The 17,748-nt window shown below is 53.7% G+C and overlaps 1 protein-coding gene across 1 annotated transcript; it reads right to left on the bottom strand.

Moving 5' to 3' along the window:
- Nucleotides 1-287: 287 nt before the first annotated feature.
- Nucleotides 288-14,643, bottom strand: TMPRSS5 (transmembrane serine protease 5). Its single transcript, XM_047693978.1, is given in 14 exon segments — nt 288-461; nt 1,380-1,532; nt 1,783-1,864; nt 1,866-1,923; nt 2,418-2,516; nt 4,395-4,573; nt 5,557-5,719; nt 6,413-6,456; nt 7,173-7,286; nt 7,618-7,753; nt 8,813-8,935; nt 9,441-9,539; nt 9,875-9,998; nt 14,544-14,643. Coding segments are annotated over 14 exon segments (1,386 nt in total). The 5' UTR covers nt 14,547-14,643; the 3' UTR covers nt 288-452.
- Between the last annotated feature and the right edge of the window lie 3,105 nt (nt 14,644-17,748).

Genomic DNA, 17,748 nt, shown 5'->3' on the forward strand with positions numbered 1-17,748 from the left:
CCAACCAGAGCACTCTTACAGGGCTCCCGCACCCCCCACCCCACAGGGCCAGTCAGAGCCAGGAGGGAACAGGCAGTAGGTGAGAAAGACTGCAGAGTGGGAAGGGTCCTTGACTCCATGGGCTTGGCCCTGCCTTGAGCCAGGGACTCCTCTAGGGTGGCACCTGCCCCACCGGAGAGCACATGGAGAGAGTGGTTGCAGGGCATCCCTGAGCATCCTTGCATAAGATGTGCACAAGGTGGGGGGGGGAGGTCAGAAGGGCAGGCACGGAGCTGCTGCCAGTAGCCTCTTGCTCTCCCATTCCTTCCCGACCCCCTCCCAACCCCCCCATCTCCCAGCCCAGCCCCACCCGCTCTCCTGTTACATGAGCGAGGCTGGCCCACAGGTGGTGACTGTCTTGTGTGGTAGGAGGTCCGTGCCTTCGGCATCTGAGGCTGCTGCTTCTCCTCCATCTAGTGGACCTGCCAGAGACCCAGGAAGCATGAGGCTGCGTGCAGCACTGAGGGAGAGAGTCCCGGGCTGACAGAGGAAGGAGCCAGACCCGCAGTGTGGCCCCACCACCTACCAGCCCAGTAACATTCACTGTAGTAAATCACTTGACCATTCAGAGCCTTGATTTCTACTTCTATCAAATGCAGCTAAATATACCTACTTCTCGCGGTTTTCTGAAAGGCCTGAATGAGGAGGTGGGTGCCTGTGTCCCCTGTCGACTCTAAAATTTATTACCTACCACCCATGCCTGTGTCCAACCCTGCAGAAAGAGGCGTTTCTTCATCACGCCCTGCACTTGTAAAGTTCTTCATACACGTAACCCATTTTGTACACATTCTCCTGCTTGGCCCTCCCACCGAACGGATGGTCGAGAGCCTTGCCGGGTGTCGCACAAGAATTAATCCCTTGCTGAACCCAAACTGTTAAATGCCACGCTCTCTCCAGAGTGCAGGGAATGCAGGCGCTCCTAACCACCGTAGAAACCAGGAATAAACCCGCATATGAACAACACGCAGACCGCTGGCTGGAGGCCTAGAACCAGCACCGTGTAGCCACTGCTCATAGTCTGGCCTCATTCACTCATCACAGGAGCAGTCAAGGTAGCCATGGTGCTATTACCAGGAAACTGAAGCTTGCCAAGGTTAGCGATTTGCCAAAGCTCACATAGTAAATGGCAGATCTGAGCTACAAAGCCAGGTCTACTCTAACCTAGCGAACACTTAAATCCATAAAAATCCAATGGATTCAGTGTTACAAGCATCACTTCCTCCTCCCACTCTCGGGACCATTCCCCAGCCCCAAGCAGGGCCCAGGCCTAAGAGGTGAGGATCCCAGTTTCCAAAGGTTGGGTCCTTTACAAACTCACCCATCCTTGCCCCCATACTCACCCTCACAATGTCATGGATCCAGTCCAGGAACTCAGCAACCTTGGCGTAGATGCCCGGGTGATTGGGCTCCGCACAGCCACGGCCCCAGCTGACCACCCCCACCAAGTGCCAGGTGCCCCTGTCCAGGCACACCAGGGGGCCCCCGCTATCACCCTGAGAGCATGGAGACACAAAGAAAGAGGCAGTTAGTCCTTCCTGGTGGAGGGGACAGTGCCTCTGTTCCTGGTCCCTGCTGCTTGCAGTATGGGATTTCCCCTTGCCTCACCCCTCCATAAATCCTTAGCACACAACTCGACATGCCTAGGCACTCCTCCTTCTAGAGAGGCTGCTCGGAGCAGAGGTCAAGACACCGCAGGTCCTCCCGTTCCCCCCAACACCACCACGGTCCCCCTCCGTGCTGTACCTGGCATGCATCAGCCCTCCCATCCACGTAGCCAGCACACAGCATGCGGGGGGTGAGCGCCCCACTATACATGCAGGAGCTTGCAGAGCTCAGTGCTGAGCAGGGGCACCACCGTGTCCTGGAGCGTATCTGAGCTGTGGGCTGCAGGAGGTACACATGGAGAAGGAGGGACACAGAGCCAGGCCACGGGGCACAGAGCAAGACCGGGAAGACACAACAAGAGGGAAGGTGATTAGGGGCCCTGGAGGCATTAGACCCATAGAGGGGAGCCCAAGGTGGGTTCTGCGGACCCCGGGAAGGAAACATGGGTCCATCAGACGTAAGAGTGAAGAGGAGTAGAACTCTCACACACACACACACACCCAAACACTGAAGCCACAGCACTCCTGGGATGGAGGGCAGGGGTGTCAAACACCTGGCTTCAGGGGATACTCAGGGAGTGTTCTTCCAGAAAGACCCAGGCCAGGGAGACCCAGACCAGGGCTCCTAGGTCTCGCCAACAGTGATGCCAGAGAACAAGGGGGTTGGCACCACCATTTGGCTGGGGGAGGTGGAGGTGGGAGATAGAGGGGCCTCACCTTGGCCAGAAGGTCCCCCCACCCCTATTTTACCCAGGACCCTGGGAGCTGACTCACTGTGGCTGGGGTTGGTGTGGCCCCAGCCAGACACCCAGCACTGTGATCCCCTTGGAAAATCTTGCTTCTCGGCTGGCAGGCACACAGCACCCACGGTGTCTGTGGAGAAGCAGGTGATCCTGGGTCCCACTTGGGCTTAGTTTCCTTTCCCCACCTCCTCACCCTCAGGCTGGGGGAAGAAGGGCTGGCAGGTCCTCTCACTCCCTCTCAAACAGTCCTGGCTTCCCGCCTCCACCAGCCAGGTCTCCTGTAAGGTTGTGCAGGTCGTGCACTGCACCACATTGGCACGGAGGTCACCACTGACACAGAGGATGATGTATAAACCACCATGTGCCTGGTGCCTTCTAGGTTGGGCAATGGACACCCCGCACAGACCTAACCTGGGGAATGAGGGAAAATGGGAATTCCTTCTGGGCGTTTGTGCCCAACTTCTCCTAATGAGGACTCATTTTGCATTTTCCTTAGGGTATTTGATCCCTCTTGGGGCACGGTTTCCAAAAGTGTGTGGCAAGTCCTACAGGGCTGGGCCCAAACTTGTTCTAAAGTAGCACACAGACATGCTGATGATAAAATAAACACTGAGTCCCATGGGGAGAAAGGATTCCCTTCTCAGGACTCTTTCCACCTCCGCAAGAGCAGCCAGGAGAAAGATTCCCTCCAGTGCCATTCCGGGGCTCCCCAGTCCCGCCAGCCTCCACCTAAACACGGAGAGTACAGGCCCAGGCGCGGTGGGTCTGCAGAGGGCAGCGAGCTGGAGCCCCAGCGCTGTCTTGTTTTCTCTCCGTGTTTCTACGGTTGTTACCTATTCGCCACAAATAATACGGGTTCTCTGGTTCAGTCGTAACTTAAAGCTCCCCTTTCAAATATACCCGAGTCAACCGAGAGATATTAACTGCTGAGCCCAAGTTCAGGTGATATTTGTGAAGGGCGTGCAGCAACAGCTGCGATTTGGGAAACCCAAGGCTACAGATGGTGATGGGAGGGAGGAGCACAGAGCGTGCGTGCGCATGTGCGCCTGTGCATGACTGTGCACGCACGGGAGCGTGTGCGCGTGTGTGCCTGTGCATGAGTGTGCACACACGGGAGCATGTGTGCGTTTGTGCACCTGTGCATGAGTGTGCACACACGGGAGCATGTGCGCATTTGTGCACCTGTGCATGAGTGTGCACGCATGGGAGTGTGCGCCTGTGCGTGAGTGTGCACGCATGGGAGCATGTGTGCATTTGTGCGCCTGTGCATGAGTGTGCACGCACGGGAGCATGGGAGCACGTGTGTGCTTGTGTATGAATGTGTACGCATGGGAGCATTACTTGCGTGAAGATGGCATGAGCGAGTGTGTGCATGTGTGAGCGCGTGCATGTGTGTGTTTTTTGGTGAGGAGGCAGGCACCCGTGCGTGCTATGGGCAGGGGTGGGGGTTTGAGAGCCACTGCCGGAGAGAAGCCGGACCCCGGAGTCAGTACACCAGGCTCAGGAACAGTTTGCTGAGATATCTTGTAGAGTCACTTTCCTTACTAAACCCTATGGTCCTTCCCTGTTTATACCTGCCTCATCTACCTATCAGGGTCAGACGGAAGGAAAGACATTTGGGAAAATAAAGCTTAGTAACTGGGACATGTCCCATGGTGGCTGGGACCTGGGGCCAGCCTGGGGTCAGGGCGGAGCAGCACATGGGGAGATGGAGCACCGAGGAAGCTCTGCCAGGTACTTTGAGGCAAGTTCCTCTTGCAGCCCAGCTATGCGGGGGGCCAGAACCTTCGTCCCCAAGAAAGCCCACACACGTTGCTGCATGCTTAGGTCCAGGTAATGCCCAAGTTCACTGTGGTCATCCAATGAACTGAACGTGTTAATGTCTACAGCACTAGGAGGGAACCTCAGAAATGAGCTCACCCCTCAGGCCCCAGCCACCCCACCCCCGCCTCCACCCCAGGGCCTGCCCCCACAGCCTGCACTTGCTCAGGCCAGGTCAGTGCCTCACCTGAGAAGTTGAGTGGTGTCCAGAGCCGCAGGAGGGCGATGTCATAGTCGTGAGTCTGGCTGCTGTAGAGAGGGTGGGAGACGATCCTCTCCACCACAGCCCCCTGGTGAGGCCTGATGGCACTGTGGCTGACCAGCCCCACGTGGACCCGCCAGCTGGACAGGCGGGGTACCCTAGAACTGCACACGGGAGCCATGCTGAGCCCGGGGAAGGACAGGGCGCACAGGCTGACCTAAGTGAGGTGGCCGATGGGGGAAGCTGGCCAGAGAAGCCATTTGTGGCTGCCCCCATCACCAGGCTGGGAGCTCCCAGAATCCAGGCTCCACACCTCCTAGTATCCTTGCAGCAGCTGGCAAGATACTGGGCATGCAGTAGGTGCTCCATAAATGCTCTAGACCGGCCAGAGAAGTAAGACAGTGTGGGAGATCTACAAGTCCCAATCTCTCTGTCCTGAATAACGCTCCTCCATGTTTTATAACAGACATCAAAGGGGCTTGTGTGATATGCTAACTGCGAGTCAGAAAAACCATGAGTCCTGTCTCTCCTCCTACTGAGATTGTGGGGAATTCGCTTCATCGCTCCCAGCCTCGGTCCCCACCTTGAAAAATGAGGAGTACACTATCTGCCCCGCCCGCCGCCAGAAGGAGAGGTCCAAAGAGCTCATTCACTCGTCATTCATTCCTACACCACTCCAAGCTGTAGTTATGAAGCACCTATTATCTGCCAGGACTGTTCTCGGCCAGAGGGACATGGCAGCGGGAAAATCAACACAGAGATTCAGTGGTAAACAAGACTGAGAGTGTCAGCCCCCACGGAGCTCCCCGTCTAAAGGGGAAGCAAGACATTAAGCCAATAATTACATGGAAGGTGATTTAATTACAGTTGTGATAAACATTAAGAAGCACAGAGCGCTGTGAATGGGAAAGCCTTTGAAAAACTTCAAAACTGAGCAAATATAAAGAAGCGATCTTTGTGTTATCGCCGCTATTCGCGCAGAGCTGTTCTCGGCAGGGACCGGGGAGAACTGCGCCATGCACGCCCCTCAGAATGGACGCGGGAGGCAGACAGTCCGACGGACATGGACATGTTACACGGGACATACTGCAGGCCAAACAGAAAAGGCCGCTGAGGCGCCCTCCGGGTCCGCGGCCCCGAGACTTGCCTGTGCACGCAGTGAGCAGCCGTCACCACCCAGTGGGGCGCCACCACAGAGGCCCCGCACGTGTGCCGGGAGCCCAGGGCCACACTGGCCTGCCAGGGCCAGCGCCCAAGAGCCACGGCCTGCCCGCCAACTATCCGGGAGGCCAGGGGCCTCGTCCCACACTCTGCAAACAGAGAAGCACAGGGGAGATGGTTAGCCAGAAGACAGTTGGGTGTCAGCATGGTCCTAACCTCGGGGACTGTGGCCCAGCGCGACAGCTCTCATTTATTACTCCTGGCCCTGAGTTTGGGGGACAGGATGGTCTAAGTGTCAGTTACACATCTGTCTGCCCCATCAGGCTACAAGCTCACTGAGAGCTGTGACCATGCCTACATTGTCCTCCATAAAAAGCCTATTCCATGGGAGGCGTCGAAATGTTGGTGTATGGATGGATGCACAGATATATAGAGAAATATAGATGATTGGGGGCATGGGGTCAGACGAAAGGAGCTCCACAGACTGTCTCCCATGTGGCCCCTAGTTTGCCCCCTTCCTTAGTCTCCGGAAGGTGCTAACTGGTTAGCAGCCAAGAGTAATCCCTTTGGGGCTCTCCAGATGAAGGGGGGCGGGAGCTTCAGAAGTCAAGGCAAGTAGTCCCAGGAGGCGAAGCAGATCATCCGCCCAGATCAGTGGCTGGTGGGGGACAGGACAGGGGCTTGGTCAGGGCTCTGTTGGGGCAGAACCATGTCTACAAGAAGGGGACCAGTAGGCAGAGGGGCAGGTGGGCAAGGAACCCCACCCCAGACCCACACTAAGGACAGGGGGAGACTCCCTCCTCCCACTGCCACCTTCCTGGACATGCCTGGATATGACTCACCAGAGCATCTGAGGGAAACGATTTGGCCGGAAGCGCAGCTGTTCCTACAAACAGAGGTGGCAGCAGGAGGCTGGGCAGGGGCCCACCCAAGGGCTTGGAGGGAGGCCAGGGGCAGTCATCAGGTGCAGACAGAGGAGGCCTCTGGTGCAGCCCCCATCTGCGTCCTGCCTGCCTCCAAGCCCTGGGCCCCTCCTCATTAGCAGTTCTGCAGGACAGCGTGCTACTCTGCCCCATCACCCCAGAGCACCGGCAGGAGGTCGTGGCCCTTGAGGGCTGTCTTGGGCAGGGCCCAAAGTTACAAATCAGGTATCTGTAGATGGGAAGTCCAGCTGTGCCTACTAAGGACCCTGGAACAAACATGTGTCCCGTGGATGGATAAGGAAGCGAAGGAAGAAGGCACACGTCACCCCACGCCCCTCCTAGGCTTCCTCTATTCTCTCTCCGACCCCTTCTTGCTCTCCCCTCTCTCTCCTTCTTCCAAGCAAAACCTCAATTTCTGCTGCACCAAAGCCCTCTTCTCTCTCATACTCATCTCAGGCCCCGGCGGCCCTGATCCCTCTCATATCCCAAAGCCTCAGGGCTCTGGCTCCCTGACAGCCAGTTCCACTCACGTGAACTGAGTTTGTGATTTCTGACTGGAAAACGCTCCTGTGTCCCATCTCACACAGCCAATGTCCTCACCCCCAGGTTCCCACAACAGGAAGATTTTTGCCGAACAGTTCACCAGAAGGGACCCACTCAGCCTCCTGAGAAGTCCTCCCTGGACTGCCACACTTCCTCCAGGAAGCCCTCCAGTCTGGGAGGGAGCTGAGCAAACCGCTGGGAGCTGTTGAGCTTGATGTCAGACAGGTTCACTCCCTTGAGGTGAGTGAGTCTTGGCGGAAAAGGGGAACAGAACGGGAGGAAACTGGTTGATGCTGCAGCACGGAGATGGCAAGAATCATGACCAAGATGTGCCTGAGATGCCGTCCCCAGCGGTACACGGAGCAAGACTGACAATGACCTCTTCTCGGATTCATATTTGTTAAAGAGCAGGGACGCTCAAAGGAGAGAAACAACCTGAGGTCCCATCATGCCCAGAGGGCAGGAGACGGCCAAAATGACCTCTTGTCAGTTCCTGAGCACTTTGACAGGACAGGCAGATAGAGGTCTCCGCCTCCCTTTCCCCTCCACCCTCGCCCGGGCCCCAAGTCTGCCCCCCTTACCTGAGATGCCCCAGGCTCTGGCAGATCCGCACCCCCAGGGCAGGGCTCCAGCCCTCGTGGCAGACCAGGAGCCAGTCTGGCCGTGCTCTCACCTGTGCTTCCAGCAGGAAGTCCTCCGTGATTATTCTGAAAGATACTGAAGGCAAGGCATGGAAGTCACATCCTACCTCCTGCAGGGCGGAGGGACAGGCTGGGCAGGGGGAGCTGGACCTGGCCAAGGGGGAACCTGAAGAGGCCTCATGACAGCATCTGGGTCACCCAGTGTCGGGCTCCCTGTCCCCCGGGGAATCAGGCCGGTTCTGAGAACAAAAGAGCCCCTATTTATAGTGCTGCATTCCAGTTTGGTGTTTAACCAGGTGCTTTTAAATGTGCTGTCACCTGTTGTCATGGCAACCCCCCAGGGGGTGAGTATGACCATCCTTCCATGCTGCAGAGGGACCACTAAGGCAGGGAGGGTAAGGGACCTGCCCCAGATCACAGAATCTGCGCGTGATGGATCCAGGACTACGTCCAGTCTTCCGCTTTCAAATCTTGTGATCATCCTCGTGATGGTTACCCGCTGAGCCTCTGCCTTCTTCAGGCTCTGTGCTAGGCCCTTTCACCAATTAGCTCGTATTATTCTTACAACTTCATGTGGCAAATAGTGGTATCTCCATTTCGTAGAGAAGGAAATGGAAGTTCCAAGAAGCAATGTGCCCAAGGTCGCATAACTAGCACTAGCAAAAGGCAGGCCCCTTGCTAACCATAACTTCTGTAACTGATTCCAGCCCCCGCCTGGGCAGCTCCTCTTCTGATCCTCGACTCCAGTTTGGCGGGGAGAGGACAATGTGAAGTGAGGATCCCCGCCGGCTACACACCGGCTCCCCACATGCACCTGTTCCCCCTTCCCCATCCTCCTGGCTCACTCTGCCCCAGACGGCAAGTTGCCATCCCTCCTCCCAGCCTGGGCTCCTGGCTGTGCCCACGTAGGGAATCAAGACCGTCCCCAGGGAGTGCTGAGAGCTCCAAATCCGAGATGGAGTTTCAAAGCTGGACCACATCACTCCCTCCCCACCAGAGGAGGAGCCCCTACTGCCGGCAGTGATTTCAGGGCACTTCATTCTGTCCCCTTCCCCGGCCAGAAGTGGGGATCCCAGAGCCATGAAGGGACTCAGGGCAGGTGGGGGTAGTCTGTAGTCTTGGGGGTGTGGCCCACCTGTTCTGGGCAGCGTGGGGAGCAGGGCTTCCGCACCGCCAGCCTCAGAGCAGCTCGAAGGGATCTCCTCATCCTGCAGGGTCCCAGGAGTGGGCTGGGAGGTCGCCGGCCGCAGATAGAGCACTTTGGAGGACAAGGACAGGAGAGGGTCACAGAGAAGAGGCTAGGAGAGGGGAGGGATTCCCACATGAGAGGGCCAAGGGGCAGAACAAGACCCCTGCACCAGAGGGAGACAAAAGCAGCTGCTGGGGACTCGCCCTCCACCACCCAGCCTCAGGCGCGTCCCCACCTAACACACTAAGCGGCACAGCTCTCTCTCCCTGTCTGTCTGTCTGTCTCTCTCTCTGACTGGGAAAGATTTCTAGAAACTGTTCAACTTGGGCCTCCCTGGCTCATCCACTCAAGTACCTTCCACTTCCCACTGCAAGACTATAGCCTTCTGGACGCAGAGCCTAACTCCCTCCTGCTGAGGTCCCACCCCCCAGTCCTTCTCCCCTGTGGGCAGTCCAGGGGAAAGGAGAAAGACGGGTCCTGGCTGCCTTTTACAGCTGCTTGTCTCTTCCTGCAAGGACCTCCCAGATCCCGGTCTTCGGCCCTCCCTGGAGCACAGAAGGGTCCCCCCACTGACCGAGAAGCCAGGAGCCGATGCTCACACCAGCCAGCAGTGCCAACACTCCCAGCCCCGCACAGCAGCGCTGTCCAGCACCCGGGCACCCTGCCAGAGAGGCTGCGGGAGAGGGGAGGGCAGCGTCTGTGTGCCTGGCCCCTGCCTGCCAGCCTCCCTCTGCCCGAGGCTCCACCATGGGGCTCCAGCCCCCCCATAGCAGGAGCTATACCCCCCACTGAGCCTGCCCGCCTCCCCTTGTCCCCATGCCCACAAGGCCCACAGAGCCCACTCAACCCCCAAACTAGACACAGAGCAAAAGCAGGTCTGGGATAAACCGTGGGATAAACTCGCCTTCAGCCACTGGGGGTTCTCTCAAGAAGGGTCTGGGGAATGTAGGAAGATTACCCATTCGCTGTCCCCACCCTGTCATTCCCCTATAGCCCAGTCCGGCCTACTGGGGTGCTGCTGGGCTTCGGGCCTCCGCAGTGGGTCTCTCAGCTTTGCTTGGAAGTTCCTGGGTCCTGGGCTCTCCTCTGCATACTGAGCCTCCATGTGGGTTTGGCCATCTGGCATTAGGCTCTGGGGAAATAACTTTTGGTCACTTGGGATCCCCACACCAAGGGGAAAAGCTCCGGCCCCTACAAGACCCCACTCTCTAACCTTGGCTGCACACTCACTGCCTTTTTTTCATCTTAGAGACTCTGTGTGTTCCCACTGATGCCCCCCACCAGGCCCTCTCTGCTCTCCTGGAGCCTCTAACCCTGCCCCCCCTTATTCTCACACAGCCCGTAAGCACCAGAGCCGGTATTCAAACCCAGACCCAGCGCTCCTCACCATTCCCTCCCCTGGCCTCCGACAACCATCAAGGATGTCCGCTGAACCTCTCAGCATCCCTCCTCAGGCCTCTAGATCCCAGCTTTCTTCATTACCTCCTGTCTCAGAGGAAGAAGCCCCCCTGCCCAATTCACCGTCCATTCATTTGCCCAGTAAATAAGACTTAGCCCAAGTGCTAGGCCACAATGGAGGACAAGGTAGGGAGCTCAAAATAAATCAACATGGAAAAATTCCAGGAATAAAATTACTATCTGCATGTTCAGTTTTTTTAAAATTATTGTTATGTTATGTCAGTCACCATAAAGTACATCATTAGTTTTTGTCGTAGTGTTCCATGATTCACTGTGTAACACCCACTGCTCCGTGCATCCTGTGCCCTCCTTAATACCCATCACCAGGCTCACCCATCCCTCCACCAGTCTCCCCTCTGAAACCCTCAGTTTGTTTCCCAGAGTCCATAGTCTCTCATGGTTTGTATCCCCCTCTGATTTCCCTCCCTTCATTTTTTCCCTTCCTTCTACTAATGTCCTCCATGCTATTCCTTATGTTCCACAAATAAGTGAAATCATATAATTGTCTTTCTCTGTTTGAGTTATTTCACTCAGCATAATCTCCTCCAGTCCCGTCCATGTTGATGCAAATGGTGGGTATTCAGCCTTTCTGATGGCTGAGTAATATTTCATTGTACATAGGGACCACATCTTCTTTATCCATTCGTCTGTTGAAGGGCATCTGGGCTCCTTCCAGTTTGGCTATTGTGGACATTGCTGCTATGAACATCAGGGTGCATAAGTCTAAAATGAAAACTTATGATCATACAAAAACCTATATGTATATAATGTTCATAAGCTTTATCTGTAATAGCTAAAAAGTAGGAACAAGTCAGGTGTCCTTCAATGGATGAATGACATCACCCATCGTAATACATCCATACCAAGGAATAAAGAAAAAGGAATGAACTATTGACACGTGGGACAATGTGGGTAAATTTCCAGAGAATTATGTCAAGTGAAAAAAAAGCCAGTCTTAGAAGGTTACATACTGTATGATTCCATTTATATAACATTCTTATAGCAATAGCATTAAAGAAATGAAGACAGATTCCTGGTTGCCAGGAGTCAAGGAGGGATGGGATTGGAAGGGAAGTGGGTGTGGCTACAAAAGGCAACAGGAGGGATCCTTGGGGGGATAGGAATGTTCTGTATCTTGACTTTATCAATGTCAATATTGTCGTGATATTGTACTGGAGTTTTACAAGATGTTAGCACTCGGAGGAAAAGGGTACAGGTGAGATTATTTCTTATAAGTGCATGTGCATCTGCAATTACCCCCAAATAAGTTTAATTTAATTAAAAAAAAAAACCTCAAGAACTAAACAAATAAAAAATAAAATTAATTTAAAAATAATAATAAGGGGCACCTGGGTGGCTCAGTGGGTTAAGCCTCTGCCTTTGGCTCAGGTCATGACCTCAGGGTCCTGGAATCGAGTCCCACATCGGGCTCTCTGCTCAGCAGGGAGCCTGCTTCCCTTCCTCTCTCTCTGCCTGCCTCTCTGTCTACTTGTGATCTCTCTCTCTCTGTCAAATAAATAAATAAAACCTTTAAAAAATAATAATAATAATAAAGTAAAATTATTACTAAAATAATAAAGTAAAATAAATCAACATGGAACACTCCCCAACTGCCCCCAGAAAATTTGCAGTCGAGTCCTGACACGTTAAAAAAAGGCAGAACATGCTAAGTGACAGGAGAAAGCAGGAGAGCTTCTCACTGGGGGATCAAAACAGGCTTCCTAGAAAAGGCAGCCTGAGACGGTCCCTCCTAGATGAGCCGGGCTTGCACGGACATACATGGGCACTGGGGGAAGAGACAAAGGCACGGGGGTCAGAAAGCACAGAGCAGAGTGAGCCGCAAGGCTGCGAGACACTCACGTGCCATGAAGAAGAGTGACGGGAAAGAAGATCTTGGAAGAAACCCCAGACCACCAAAGCAAAGCTCGGTCTGCAGCCTCTTACGTGAGCTGAGCTCAGCCCCTCTCCAAACTTCAGTCTCTAGCATCTGATTTCCACTCAATGTCCACGCCGCAGCAATCCTCCTCCAATTCCAACATGAGCGAGCTGACCCCTTCATTAAGTACCCAACGAATCTTTCTACTCTTTAAGAAGAATCCAAAGTCCGATGGCACCGCCTACAAAATCCTCTGAGCTCTCGCCCTTCCTCACCTCTCCATCCCCACCTGCCGGCATGACGCCCTCCGCAGTGGAACTCGGTCCTAGTAACGCACATGCCAGTCTTCTGGGCCCTCACACGCTCTTGCGCCACAGAGACTTTGCCTCTGCTGTCCTTCTCCCCGCGTCGCTGACTCGTAAGACCCAGCTCAGACGTCACTTCTCCAAGAAGCCTTCTTCTCTATGAGGCACCTGTTGTGTCCCTATATTGTGCTCATTTACTTCTCTTTCTCTCTGCCCTTCCTCACTGGTCTAGGCTCCCAGAGCCTAGCTCAGGGCCTGCCACAAAGTGGGAATTCAGTTAATGTACATTGAGGAGGAAGGGAGGCAGGTGGGGATTATATGACCAAAAGGGTTTTATAAGTTATAAAACACAGTGCAAATGCTAAGTATAATAATATTATTAATAAGAAATAGGGGGCGCCTGGGTGGCTCAGTGGGTTAAGCCTCTGCCTTCAGCTCAGGTCATGATCCCAGAGTCCTGGGATCGAGTCCTATATCAGGCTCCCTGCACGGCAGGAAGTCGGCTTCTCCCTCTCCCGCTCCCCCTGCCTGTGCTCTCACACTCTCTCTCTGTCAAATAAATAAATAAAATCTTCAAAAAAAAAAAAAAGATTCTTTCTCTCTCCCTCTCCCTCAGCCCCTCCCTGCACCTCCTCACCCGCACGGGCACATGCACTCTCTCAAAAAAAAAAAGAAAAAAAAAAAGTTAATAAGACTTGTCTCCTCTGAAGACCACAACTTGCCCTGCCAAGATCCAGAGTGGTACCCAATGATCATAAAAACCAGAAACCCTGGGTGCTTGGGTGGCTCAGTGGGTTAAAACCTCTGCCTTTGGCTCAGGTCATGATCTCAGGGTCCTGGGATCGAGCCCCACATGGGGCTCTCTGCTCCGCGGAGAGCCTGCTTCCTCCTCTCTCTGCCTGCCCCTCTGTCTGCTTGTGATCTCTCTCTCTATCAAATAAATAAAATCTTAAAAAAAAAAAAACCTGAAACACTGACTCCAAGAAAATGTTGGTTTAGATGGGATTCCCAATGGTCCGAAGGAATGTTCCTGTCACATTCCTCAGTCCTGCCTTTGTGTTCCATAGAACGTCCTCATGTTCCTGACCCTCTGGCTAGGAGGAAAAAAGGCCTTTGAAGACTCACCCAGATCAGTCACTTCTAAATCACCCTGGAAATCGTTCTACCAGACCCGTGAACACCCTTGCCAGCTCAGCTCGCAAGTAGGGTAGCAGCCCAAAATTCCGTATGAAGAGACATCACCCCACCTCCTCTCTCCTCCCCTCCCTTCCCCTCTACCGGTTATGGCCCAGGACAGGTAGGGCTGGTCCTCCCACCAATAGGGCTTGCTGCTCCACAAGAAACATGGGGTCTTGGCTTGCCCCTCACCACAGACACTCCTTCTTGGGTCCAGAGATGATGCTCAAGGGCAAGAGCAATGAGACTGGAGAACCGCAGGCTTGTTAGATTCAGTCGAGCACCCATAAGAAAGCACAGAAGTGACAACGGCATTTGGGGTTTGGGCTTCTCCTCTGGGAACATGGTTTCTCTTGAATGGATGTCCTTCTGAGCAAAGAGGCAATGCTTGGTCTGGAGAGAATTCCAGGGCATGGCCAGGCTTTCCTCCTGTCTCAGTATCAAGGGAGCTTGGTTTTCAGTTCAGCTCCCGGACTAACTGACCTCACCCAGGAGTTGCTCTACCTCCAGACCCATGTGTTTGAGCTCATCAGTAGCCTGGAACGACGGGCTGTCATGGAGCAGGACCTCCTGGTCCTCCCTTTGAGTACAAGTTCAGTGTAATAATGACTTGCTAAGCTCTGTCTATATGCAAACCACCTGGATAGACCTATGGGGGACAGGAGAGACTAACAGTCAGTCCCTGGGGACAAACGTGGGAGGTTAGCCACAAGCGTCCCTCTCTAGGATCTAGCCCTTGTGCAGAGCTGCCAGACGGGGCTCTTTCCACCTACCTAGAAGCCCAAGTGTGGGGGCGGGGAGAGAGGAAGAAAGAAAGAGAGAGAGGCCAGGTCAGGGATGGCAGACGTACGTACGGCCTTACCATTCGGGTCAGTGGCACCGATGTAAACACTTGGGGTCTCTAGGCAGGGTTCTGCTCCTGTTCTTGGATCAGCATCGATCAAACAGCCCAGCCCGCTTGGTCGGAGGGTGAGGTCTCCCTAGTTCACATACGCCCCTCCCTTTATCCTCCCCCTACACACACACACACAGACATGCTCCAGAGAGACAATAAATCTGCTCAGAACCATGAATAGACCCCTTGTTGCAGGAAAGGGGGCCAAGGGCTGGGCTGGGCTGGGCAGTCTCAGCCCCTCCCATCTGCTAACTAGAAGCTTAGAAACAGAGAAAAAGGTTACAGGGAGGAGGGGAGGCCAGAGACTGTTGCTTAGCAACCAGGTCCCTTGTGCCCAACAGTGTGCCCCATGCATGCTAGCACAATCCCCCTTCCTGCTGACAGGCCTGTATCAGAAGGACCGATATCCACATCTGTGGAAATGCTTCTGAGCCCTCTACATTATACCTCCTCTCTGTGTGGGCTGGCCTTCCCAGCAGCCTGGGGCTGTCACCGTGCTGGAATGGGGGAGATAACGAGGAATCTTTGCCATTTCTCTCCTCAGGGATGCACTTGTCACCCCAATGCTGGGGAAATAGGGGCCTCTCCCCACAGCTTTCCTGGGGGCCAAGTCACTGCAGGAGCCCTCAGCGCTCCCTTGCTTCAAAGCACACGGCGGCCCAGCTGAGCCCAGGGTGGGCTGAACCCACCTGGGAGCAGCATCTCTTCAGGGAGGCAGAACAGGTGCCAGGGAAGAAAAAGGCTTGTGTGGTCTCCCCTCCTCCGAATGCTCCTCACGGATCCCTCAGATGGAACAGTTAAGAATATGGGCCTTGGAAGCCAGGCCTTCATCTAACCCCAGTTCTGCCCCTTCCCTTACACGGCCTCACGTGTAAAATGAGGATAACAGGACCCACCTCCTAGGACTGATGCTGGAACCGAATGAGATATTGAGTATAAACCTCCTAGCCCGGCATGCAGCGTGGAAACGACTCAGTAACTGTCGACTGCCGGCATTATTATCACTGCTGAAGCTCATGACATGGGCTCTGCCTCTGCCCTCTGCTTCCCTCAGACGCTCAGTCAGCTCTGAGCTTGTGGTAGGCACGCAGAGCTCCCCACACTTCCAACATGATGGAGACACGAAGGTCAGCTATGCATCACTGAAACAGGAGGAGAGACCTGGTGGCTCGGGCTGAGACTCCCCGGGCTAGGCTCAAAGATCTCCTAAAACAAATACCCCCAGCCTATAAGCAGGCATACTTGCTGTGTGTTCCAGAACCGGTCTGGGCACGGACGATGAATAAGTCACCAGCTAGGAAACTGCAGGCTGCGAGAAGACACGGGAACAGACACAAGTAAGTGAAAAGTGAATTAACAAGGGCATAAACACAGGGGCATAGGAGATAAAGGAAGAGCTGACTCCTTTGCCCAGAGGACACAGAAAAAGCATCAGAGGAGAGGAGACATCTAAGCTGTGTTTAAGAAATGAGAACGCAATCATATAGAAGGGCATTCCAAATATACTACAGGTGATGTCAGTGAAAATGCCAGAGTAAAGACCTCCAAAAATGCTCTTCTCCATTAGAGCAAGGAGAAAGCAGACAAAAAATTTGTCAGAATCAAATTTTTAAAAGTCTGGAAATTAACCAAAGGCTCACAGCAATATAGAAAGTGTTTATTCAAGGAAAATGACACAATCTCAGTAAGAACAGTGATCTTTGTGGCATTTTAATTTGTTGTAATTCCATCGAGCTCTCTCTTAGAAACCAGCATCCCGCAATCGCTAGGAAAACCAGCAGCCTAACAGCCACAGGTAGAACGGGGCTGGAGTTCCTTCAGAGCCTCCTCTCCAGAGAGCTGCCGTCATTTGAAATGTCTGGAAAATCCCTTTTGTGAGACTGTCTTACTTTGACTGGACGCTGAGCTTGCCCAGTACGAACAGCTTTTTCTCCGAGGAGTTTTGTTGAAAACAATCAAGGACAGTTGCTGGACTTTGTGGCTGCCTAAGGCATAAGAATAACACTTGAGGCAAAAATCAGCTAATCAAAAACCTTAAAATAAAAAGCTGGGGGGGGGGGGCGCCTGGGTGGCTCAGTGGGTTAAGCCGCTGCCTTCGGCTCAGGTCATGATCCCAGGTCCTGGGTTCGAGCCCCACATCGGGCTTTCTGCTCAGTAGGGAGCCTGCTTCCTCCTCTCTCTCTGCCTGCCTCTCTGCTTACTTGTGATTTCTCTCTGTCAAATAAATAAATAAAATCTTAAAAAAAAAAAAAAAAAAGCTGGGGAATGAGGCATCCTTAGAGGCTTTGAAAGGCTCTGAAGTATTCCAGAGAATCTAGAAAGCAGGCACATGCACAGGAAAGCAAACATACACAGGGCTGTGTACGTACTTAGAAAACACTTCAGGAAGGTCCTAAGCTCTCAGCTCTGGCTAACCTTGAGGCTCTGAAGAGGCAGGACCTGAAGGCTAAGGCAGAGTTGCCAACTTCCTGGCTGAGTGTTGACGGCATGCCCCAACATGCCCATGGAGCCCCCCTGCCAAGGCTGAGAGACTTAGTGGTTCTAGGCCTTGAAGGCAAATCTATGTCTAATCTTTCGCTGACCACTAAGCTAATTGAGCAGAGACTTCAGTGGCCACACATGACAAAGAATATAGACGTTACAGAATTCATTCAGAAAAGTCACTAAACCGGGGCGCCTGGGCGGCTCAGTGGGTTAAGCCTCCGCCTTCGGCTCGGGTCATGATCCCAGGATCCTGGGATCGAGCCCCACATCGGGCTCTCTGCTCAGCGGGGAGCCTGCTTCCTCCTCTCTCTCTGCCTGCCTCTCTGCCAGCTTGTGATCTCTGTCTGTCAAATAAATAAATAAAATCTTAAAAAAAAGAAGACAAGTCACTAAACAAACAAGAACAACAATAAACACTAGGGAATGGGGAGAATCTGATTTCCAGAGTCAATGTATTACATTACTTAAAACCCAGTTTTCAATAAGAAACTCTGAGGCACACAAAAATTAAGAAAGTATGGCCCATATATGGGGCGGGGGCGGCAGGGAGGAATCAGTGAAGGTTTCTGGTTCAAGACGATGACATACAAGGCTCCTGAATTCCGTTCTTTCCACAGACACACCAAATCTACAGTTGCACACAGAGTGACTCTCTCTGAAAGAAATCCAGAAACTAGCTGAGAGACTC

Source organism: Lutra lutra, chromosome 10 (assembly GCF_902655055.1).
Source record: "Lutra lutra chromosome 10, mLutLut1.2, whole genome shotgun sequence".
In the NCBI taxonomy this organism is placed as follows: Eukaryota; Metazoa; Chordata; class Mammalia; order Carnivora; family Mustelidae; genus Lutra; species Lutra lutra.